This window comes from Octopus bimaculoides, chromosome 20 (assembly GCF_046866305.1).
Source record: "Octopus bimaculoides isolate indiv1 chromosome 20, ASM4686630v1, whole genome shotgun sequence".
Taxonomy (NCBI): domain Eukaryota; kingdom Metazoa; phylum Mollusca; class Cephalopoda; order Octopoda; family Octopodidae; genus Octopus; species Octopus bimaculoides.
Genome location: NC_142947.1, coordinates 39,058,737 through 39,069,491, shown reverse-complemented (window position 1 = coordinate 39,069,491; position 10,755 = coordinate 39,058,737). Strand labels below are relative to the sequence as shown.

Sequence of the window (10,755 nt, the reverse complement as noted above, 5' to 3'; positions counted from 1 at the left end):
AAAGTACATCAGAATTGGCAGATATAACAGGACAGGTAGTGAGGGATAAATAATTAAGCCAAATCACGCACAACTCAAAAACTTATTTGTGTTTGAAATCTAACAGTACAAAGAACTGTGGCGACATTGCTCATTAATTAAAGCCTAATTGACTGATCATCCCACTGACATACATTGCTTTTTAGTTATTCTCAGTCACACTCGGCATGGCGCAAAGTAAGACCAGGCTGCAGCTTTTGAACTATTGCAGTCCATCAGACGCCCGTCTAAGACTGTCTGCTAACCTAGTTTTAACCTACATTTTCTATAGTTAGCGACACGTGGCTATTTTAAAAAATGACGTGTGTTTGTCTCTGTGTGTGTGTGCGTGCGTGTATGTAGTATAGAACTGGTCAGTACTGAAAGTAATGCCATCTTAATTCCCTATGGAGAAATAAACTGGAGACAGACTTATGTGTGCGGATGTGCCTATGAGTATTTGACTCTTTTTATCTCTGGCGACAGTGAAGGAAGAGAAAGAGGCAGAAAGAGAGAGAGAGAGAGAGAGAGAGAGAGAGAGAGAGGGGGGGGAGAGAGAGTGAGTAGAAAATGGGACAAGAACGCAAAACATCCAGACAGTTAGGTGATACAAAAAGGGACAAGAAAACGTCCAGACAGACGATGCAAAGAAAACAAGGACGGGTCATTCGGAGTTTTCAATCCTCAGTCGAGTCCCAGATTATCTTTGAGGATAGAAAACTGCGAATGACAGGTCCTTGTTTTCTTTGTGTCGTCTGTCTGGATGTTTTGTTGCTCCTTTTTTGTATCACCTAACTGAGGGAAAAACTCGGATCTAGTGAAATTTCCGAAGTCCTCTTACTCTCACTCGTTGATTTCCGCGCATTATTTTTTTAAATTTTGTTTCCCGGTAATATTGTAAAAATTAACCAAATTTTGAATAACAAAAATTAAATATCCCAAGGGGGCATCAGGATTTTAGAAATGATTTGATGGGGCATGGCCAAAAATCGGTTGGGAACCACTGCTCTAAACTCTCAGACTCTTTAAGAACGCAGCATTTCATCCAAAGCATTCAAAATATTATCGATGATAATATCGAAAAATCAATGAGGACTATCACCAAACAACTCATATTGATTAGCAAAACTGTGGGACACATGGATATTCGATATAAGTTGTGATGTATAGCTCAGTGGTAAGAACGTCGGGTTCACAACCATGAGGTTGTGAGTTCGATACCCTGACCGGGATTTGTGTTGTGTTCTTGAGCAAGACACTTTATTTCAAGTTGCTCCAGTTCACTCAGCTGTAGAAATGAGTTGTGACGTGACTGGTGCCAAATTGTATCGGTCTTTGCCTTTTCCTTAGATAACATCAGTGGTGTGGAGAGGGAAGGCTGGTATACATGGGCGACTACTGGTCTTCCATAAACAACCTTGCCCGAACTTGTGCCTGGGAGGGGAACTTTCTAGGTGTAACCCTTCGATCATTCATTACCGAAGGGAGTCTTTACCCTAAGTACATATAATGGTATGCATAGGAAACTGCTGGTCTTCTATAAACAACCTTGTCCGGTCTTGTGCTTCGGGTTTGGGGTGAAGGAACTTTCTAGGTGCAATCCTATGGAAGTTCATGACTGATTTTTATTCTTTAGCATTGAAGCTAAAGGCAGATTCATAGAATAATCTTACAGAGAGAGAGAGAGAGAGAGAGAGAGAGAGAGAGAGAGAGCTTATTGAAAATATATGTCGTTTTTTTTTTTATTAAAATAGTTTTTGCCTGAAGTTCGAAAACATCATATTTCTTTATTGCCTACAAGGGGCTAAACATAGAGGAGACAAACAAGGACAGACAAACGGATAAGGTCAATTCCATCGACCCCCAGTGCATAATTGGTACTTAGTTTATCGACCCCGAAAGGATGAAAGGCAAAGTCGACCTCGGCATAATTTGAACTCAGAACGTAACGGCAGACGAAATACTGCTAAGCATTTCGCCCGGTGTGCTAACGTTTCTGCCAAAGAAAATCTTTAAACATTAAAGAATAACATAAGACTTAAAAGTCAAAAGGAATATTTTCCATTGAGTTTTAATAATCAAGTAACAAAATATAAAATGGGAAATTTATTGTTGTCCTTTTTAAAGATCTTCTAGGATTGGTATATCTTTCGGAATGAACAAGAATGAAACAAATTCCCAGTCATTTACTAACAGTTACCTTTCTAGGAATATATAATTCACGATTAATTCGTTTCTACTCTAGGCACAAGGCTCGAATTTTTTTTTTTTTTTTTTTTTTTTTGATGAGGGGAGTCGATTAGATCTACCCCAGTACGCAACTGGTACTGAATATATCGACCCCGAAAGGATGAAAGGCAAAGCTTACTTCGATGGAATTTAATCTCAGAACGTAGCGACGTTTCTGCCAGCTCGCCGCCTTACAATTCCCGATTAATTAACACATTTATAACTATCCCAATTACAATCAAAAATGAATTTAAGAATATTTGTTTCTTGATTGGATATCAGCATTACAAAATTACTTCAGACGGCATCGCTTTTCCTTCCAAACCACATTTCAAATTTTCTATCAATAAATCATGCATTTCTATGCGAGTTTCAAAAGTGTCTGCTCCACAGTGAGCGGTTATGATAACATTTGGCATGGATAACAATGGGTGTCCTCGCGGCAGAGGTTCGGGTTCGGTGACATCCAAGGCAGCACTTTGAATTTCATTTGACTGAAGAGCTTTCACAAGGGCATCGGTGTCAACTACCTGTCCTGTGGCAAGAAAGGAGAAAAACAAAAGGGAAAATGGTAAAATAACCAATGGCTTTACACGGGAAAATTATGTATGTATGCATGCATGTATGTATGTATGTATGTATGTATGTATGTAGGTAGGTAGGTAGGTAGGTAGGTAGGTAGGTAGGTAGGTAGGTAGGTAGGTAGGTAGGTATGCGTGTGTGTTTCATGAAGTACATGGCTATGTCCAAATTTGTATGTTTCATTTTAGATTTTTCGTAGTTTCATATAAGTAAATAAATAAATAAATAAATAAATAAATATGTAGGCGCAGGAGTAGCTGTGTGGTAAGTAGCTTGCTTACCAACCACATGGTTCCGTGTTCAGTCCCACTGCGTGGCACCTTGGGCAAGTGTCTTCTACTATAGCCTCGGGCCGACCAAAGCCTTGTGAGTGGATTTGGTAGACGGAAACTGAAAGAAACCCGTCGTATATATATATATGTGTGTGTGTGTGTGCTTTTGTGTCTGTGTTTGACAACCGATGCTGGTGTGTTTACGTCTCTGTAACTCAGCGGTTCGGCAAAATAGACCGATAAAATAACTACTAGGCTTACAAAGAATAAGTCTTGGGGTCGATTTACTTGACTAAAGGTGGTGCTCCAGCATGGCCGCAGTCAAATGACTGAAACAAGTAAAAGAGTGTGTGTTGTGTGTGTATGTATGCATGTTGGTATGTATTTATGTGTGTGTGGTGGAGAAACTCTCCTTCACTGTGTACATAGTAAGGCGACCCACTCTATGCATTTATAGCTGTAATCAATTTGTTAAATTTTAATTTTTGCTGTTTGGATGCAGAAAATTTGCTTGCCAACGTCTCAGTGATAAAAACGATAGAAATCATTAGAAATCACGTATACATATATAGATACCATGAGATAAAGCTATATGCAATATACAGAGAGAGAGAGAGAGAGAGAGAGAGAGAGAGAGAGAAAGATAGAGATAATTGCAGTGTCTTTTCGCTATTTGTAAGGAAATTTATATAAATAAATAGATGACGTTACAATGGATTCTCCCCTAGGACCTACGTTTGCAGCATTCTATGCATCCAAAGTAGAAAAAAGCAAAAGTGGAACATATGATAAACACAAGATACATAGATAATGTATTACATGTAATGTATACATTGAAGGAAGTTGAGAGACTAAAGGATGACTCTGGACTAAACTTTAACATCTAGAATAATACAAACGAGACCCCGTTTTTGGACATAAATGTAAAGATCGAAACGGAAACGTTCATTACTAACTCTATTGTTTTTGAAGTTTAAATGTTTATAGATAGCTATGACTTAAAATGTTTCATATATGATGTTTTATCTCACCTCGACCAAAAGTGAAGTTTTCTTCATCAACCGGAATTCTTCTGTACTAATCAAGTTCATCGTTTGTTCTGTGCAAGGACAAGCAATAACAAGAACATCCGTTTCGGGTAACATATCATGCAAACGAGAGTAAAACGTAGCTTTGACTCGGTCTTCGTCTTCCCTGCTTCTGTAAAAATAAGGAAAACGTGTTCAAGATTTTGAACTCTAAATAGCTTTAGTAAGAACATAATAATAATAATAATAATAATAATAATAATAATAATAATAATAATAATAATAATAATAATAATAATGTGATGCATGTACCTGGTGTGCCCTTATCAGACGGGTAGTCATGATGGGTATACTGGGCTTCGTATATTTTACCCCAGTGTCACTTTGATGGCATGCACTGCTCTCTCACTCAATAATAATAATAATAATAATAATAATAATATTTTCGCCCAAAGGCTCAATACCTGTGGCTAGTCAATTACATCGACCCCAATACTCAACTGGTACTTATTTTATTGATCTCGAAAAAATGAAAAGCAAAGTCGACCTGAGCAGAATTTGAACTCATGACCTGAAGACAGACGAAATGGCACTGAGCATTTTGTCCACCATGCTAACGATTCTGCCGGCTCGCCGCTCTAATAATAATAATAATCCTTTCTACTATATGTACAATGCCTGAAATTTTGGGAGAGGAGGATAGTCGATTACATCGATCCCAGTACTTAACTGGTATTTAAGTTATCGATCCCGAAACGACGAAAGGCAAAGTCAACCTCGACGGAATTTGAACTGAGAACGTAATGGTGGACGAAATATCGCTAAGCATTTCGCCCGGCGCGCTAACGATTCTGCCAGCCCGTCGCTTTACGTAAATAATAAGGCCTGAGGGGTCCATAGATAGAAAATGATTGAGAACCCTAATGTAGACAAAAAAAAAACATACCCTAAGAAATTTCTCTTAAAATTATGCTAATAGACTGTGACACTTTGGCTTGCTTTCAATACATTTTTTAAAATAGTAACAATTATTACTTCCTTGCATATTACGCTCATTCTGTGGAGGCACAATGGCCCAGTGGTTAGGGCAGCGGACTCGCACTCATAGGATCGCGGTTTCGATTCCCCGACCAGGCGTTGTGAGTGTTTATTGAGCGAAAACACCTAAAAGCTCCACGAGGCTCCGGCAGGGGATGGTGGTGAACCCTGCTGTACTCTTCCACCACAACTTTCTCTGACTCTTACTTCCTGTTTCTGTTGTGCCTGTAATTCAAAGGGTCAGCCTTGTCACACTCTGTGTCACGCTGAATATCCCCGTGAACTACGTTAAGGCTACACGTGTCTGTGGAGTGCTCAGCCACTTGCCCGTTAATTTCACGAGCAGGCTGTTCCGTTGAGCGGATCAACTGGAACCCTCGACGTCGTAAGCGATGGAGTGCCAACAACAAATTACGCTCATCCATCTCTCTAGGCTGCAATCTTCATCACCCATCTGCAAAATTGTTCTGCATTAACTCTTTACTCTTTTACTTGTTTCAGTCATTTGACTGCGGCCATGCTGGAGCACCGCCTTTTAGTCGAGCAAATCGACCCCAGGACTTATTCTTTGGAAGCCTAGTACTTATTCTATCGGTATCTTTTTGCCGAACCCCTAAGTTACAGGGACGTAAACACACCACCATCGGTTGTCAAGCGATGCTGGGGGGGGGGGGGGGTGCAAACACAGACACACAAACACACATAAATACATATATATACATATATACGACGGGCTTCTTTCAGTTTCCGTCTACCAAATCCACTCACAAGGCTTTGGTCGGCCCGGGGCGATAGCAGAAGACACTTGCCCAAGGTGCCACGCAGTGGGAATGAACCCAGAACCATGTGGTTGGTAAGCAAGCTGCTTACCACACAGCCACTCCTGCGCCTATTAAATGCAGAACAATTTTTTGATACATTTAAAAATTAAAAAAAAGTATATTACAGTTGCCAATAAATAGAATACTTATCTTCTTACCTTCGTTTCCGATTGTGATAAAGGATTTTCATGCCGAATACGGTTGCTCTTAGAGCAATTTTAAAACCAACATCTCCCATACCAACGATTCCAAGAGTTTTATTCTTCACATTTGTGCCAAGTGTGCTCGGACAATCAAAGTTTGGATGTTCATTTCCCATTGCCATGCTGATACCTTTAAAATAAAATAAATATTTGGCATTTTCAAATGTAATTATGAATTTATGATTGAAAAGGATAATAACTGTTATTTTCCATTCAAATCTTTAGGTCTTACTGGTACATTCCCTACTTGGAGCCCCACAGCACTTACCATTTCCAAGTTCCTCACTTGCTGGGGCACCATGATGTCTCACTTGTTGGGGCATCATGATGTGTTGCTTGTTGGAGCACCATAATATATATATATATATATATATATATATATATATATATATATATATATATATATATATATATATATATATATATCTGTAAATAATATGTGACAATTATTCGGTAGCCATGATAAAACTCCGAGTTTCGGATGTCGAGGCGGAAACCCACGCCGTCATCTCTTCAATTATCTGACCATCGAAGAATGCTATGAAAATGACCGTTAAACAAAGGGAAATTACTGTGTGGTTATTAATGCAAAAGAGCTATTAGAATGACTACTAAGTGAGGGGAGGGAGTAAAGGTAAGGGAGTAAAAATGCCCATAGTATTCGCGTAAGCGCACCAGTCCATACATACACATGTGTGCCTGCACACCTACGTACATGCGCCTATATATATAGATATACTCGACCACTACATTTATAGTTTTTTTTCTCCTTGTTTCTCTCCTTGTTTCTTTCTGTGTTCCTTTCTGCTGAAGAGCGTAGGCTCGAAACGTCAAAGACTTTCTCTATTCCCGAGCGTTAAACTAATACAACCATTTGTTGTTTACACCACCTGTTTTCGTCTGTTGTTTTTTTTCGTAAATTCTCCCATATATTCTCATCCACCCTCATTTGAAGCACACACATGCTCACCCACACATTCGCAAAAAAAAAATAATAATAATAATAATGTTAAATTCAAATTACGACAAACGTAAATAAACAAACGAAGTTTGCTTTTTAGAACCGTTGAGATGTCTTTTAGACAGTTAAAGAAGTGATTTTAAATTCTCAATCGCAGAATAATGCTAATGATATAGCCAGAACAGGATAAACTATCCCTATTTTGCAGAGAAAAGTGTAGGTGGCTAGCTGTGGACTCGAACTCACATCCCCGTGATTACATGTCACGATGCTTTGACCGATTAAGCTAAACTACCCACTACAAATTCCTCTGCAAATTAAGATATATAAATCTCGCTTTATGAGACGCTCTCATATGTTAAATTCAAATCACTTCTTTAACTTCCTAATAATAATGTATATCTCCCTATACTTTTTACTTATATTTCTTATGTATTTTTTATATTTTTTTACATATTTTCAGAGATATTGTTTTATGTATTTTTCACACAGTTTTTCTGTATTCTATCTTCCACCCTGCTTTTATCCTGTGCGTATATAGATGTGTACATGGAACCTTTTGTGCATGCTTGTGGATGTGTGCGTGTGTGCGTGTACGTGCGTATATAGATGTGTGTGTGTGTGTGTGTGTCTGTGTGTGTGCATGCGAGAATGTGCGCATATAGACGTGTTTTACTCTTATGGCCTTTTTACACTTTTTTACACTTTTTTCTGTATTTTGCCTTTAGCCCTGTTGTTTGTCCCACCACCATTGCTTGACAACCGATGTTGGTGCGTTTGTAGAAGAGACTGATAGAATAAACACCAGACTTACAGGGAATAAGGCCAGGGGTCAATTTCTTCGACTGAAGGGCGGCGCTCCAGCATTGGCCACCGTCAAATGACTGAAATAAGTAAAAGAATAAAAGAATACCAGAATAACATTCCGTACCACTAAACCAAGAAGGTTCTTTGAATATGTATGATGTATTTTAAGGTTAAATAGTAATTCCGTTTACGTTTGTGTAGCTGAGATATTTTGGTTGGATTATTTAGTCATTGGTGTTACGTTACTTTCTATATTCTGTAACTGTCACAATATACTTTTCTAGGCCTGAAATGTTTGTGGGGAGGGGGCCAGTTGATTAGATCGACCCAGTACACAACTGGTAATTAATTCATCGACTTCGAAAGGACGAAAGGTAAAGTCGACCTCGGCAGAATTTAAACTCAGAACGTAAAGATAGACAGTCATAATATGCAAACATTTCTCCTGGTACCAGTACACTGTTTACAGATGCTTACATTTTTTTTATGTTTTCCGTGAATTTTTCACGGGTCCAGCTAGTAATATATTATAGCTAGGAATCACTGTTCTCATATCGGAGAAGATGTATCTTCTGTTATTATGCTGATTATAGGGATGTGGAGCAAAATTAACAACGGGGTTAATTATTTTCTCACCACCTATTTGAAACACTTGCATTGCAAGTATTACATCATCGTTTTGTATTGTTACATTTTATTTAGGAATAAAAATCGGTCAGCATAACTGTTGTTGTTGATGTTGAGTGAGTCGGACAGATATTCAGGTGACAGGTAATTTTATATATTATTTACATTCGAGTGTACGGAGCAAATCCGCTAAATGATAATTGTTTTATAGAAAGAATATGGGGCAAAGCGTATATTTAGAGAATTTATTATAAAAATGAAAATAAAAATAAAGAATAAAATATAGTAATAAGACATATATATCCAAAGCATACTTAAGCATCAAATAAAAGTAATTGTGAATGTGATTATAAAAATATAAGTATGAATATATTATTAGTAGTTATTAAATATTATTAAGTATGCAGCATATTAATCAATTTTATAATTAACCTAAATGATTATGAAGAGAAAAATTAGGGTGAATATATTTAAAATACATCGTTTGTTGCTAACACAACGTTTCAGCTGATATACCCTCCAGCCTTCATCAGGTGTCTTGGGGAAATTTCGAACCTGGGATCTCATTCCTAAGGTATTTTTCGATGTTATTATTATCATTATTATTATCATCATTATTGTTATTGTTCAAGTCACTGCTTGGAATCGAACTCGGAATCTTGGGATTAGTAGCCCGCGCTCTTAACCACTACGCCATATGCCCGTGGGTACATCAGCCGAAACGTTGTGTTAACATAATGTACATAATTGCTCATCTCTTAAATATAGAAAGGTAATTTTATATCAAGAAATTTTTCCTCAGTTTAGATCTGATTGTAACTGAGGTTGCTAACAATATCTGGATAATTTTTGGTGTTTAACAATCAACATTTTTTTCTCTTCAGTAGTAGAACATAGTCGAGATTTTATATGAATGCCTATTCAAGTTAACCTCAATTATGTTTATATCGCACAGATTGAAAGAAATTAACGAAGTAACTCAGTTGCAGAAATTAACAAGTGCGCTGTGGTGGAGAAAATAAAAACAGAATTCATCTAGAGGATATAATTCTCCTTGTTTAGAATTACCTACCCTGAATAATAAAACCACTTACTAGTCAATATTTTCCGGGTCGATGTTAATATTAAAGTAATGGCAAGGTCTGCTGTACTGTCGGAAATAACGTATCTCGTGTTTCCAACTCGTATTCCTTTTTCTTTAGCACTTTTTAGATCGATATGGTCCACTCCTACTCCAAAACTTGCAATCACTCTCACGCTTGGCAGAGTTGTTAAAAGCTGGTCTGTAACGTAGCACTTCTTGCTTACTGCGACGATACCAGTAATATCTTCCTTTATGTCTGGATTCTGTGCAATATCATTCTGGAAGACAATTTGAAAAGAAGCTCTGAGGCGACTCAAAAGCTGTTTAAATAATTCGTCTTCCACCTCATAATCCTCGAAGTGTTGCAGAGTTATTAGAACCGAAGCCTTCATATCTGCAGTCATATTCAAATGTGACGTGATCGACAGATTTCTGTCGCTCTTTTCAATGAAAGAGACGGTTTGCTCAGTCATGCATTTATTTTAATGTTTTTTTTTACTTGATTCAGTGATTGGACTGCGGCCATGCAGGGGCACCGTCTTGAAGGGTTGGAGTTGTCGGTCGTAACCGATACTCTCTTTTACTCTTTTACTTGTTTCAGTCATTTTGGCTGCGGCCATGCTGGAGCACCGCCTTTAGTCGAGCAAATCTACCCCAGGACTTATTCTTTGGAAGCCTAGTACTTATTCTATCGGTATCTCTTTTGCCGAACCGCTAAGTTACAAGGACGTAAACACACCACCATCGGTTGTCAAGCGATGTTGGGGGGGGGGGGACAAACACAGACGCACACACACACACACACACACACACACACACACACACACACACAGATATATATATATATATATAACTCTGTATCTCAACTCTTACAAGACACTACGTACTATGAAAGAGTAGTCAACTACCAACAAACAAGAACAATGACCAAATTAAACACACTCATTTGCCAACATCGAAACAACTTAACGACGAAGGATACGCAAAATCACACACACACCAATACAATGCAAACCTCCGACACGAACACACTTACACACACACATATACACACACACACACAATCACAGTATCTCCACACCAGA

General features: G+C 38.1%; 1 protein-coding gene across 1 annotated transcript; it reads right to left on the bottom strand.

Moving 5' to 3' along the window:
• Positions 1 to 2,063: 2,063 nt before the first annotated feature.
• Positions 2,064 to 10,755, bottom strand: LOC106867839 (glyoxylate reductase/hydroxypyruvate reductase). Its single transcript, XM_089338408.1, has 4 exons — positions 9,681 to 10,755; positions 6,147 to 6,321; positions 4,133 to 4,301; positions 2,064 to 2,777 (listed from the first exon to the last, which is right to left on the bottom strand). The coding sequence occupies exons 1-4, from the start codon at positions 10,141 to 10,143 to the stop codon at positions 2,532 to 2,534; spliced, it is 1,053 nt and encodes a 350-aa protein (XP_089194534.1). The 5' UTR covers positions 10,144 to 10,755; the 3' UTR covers positions 2,064 to 2,531.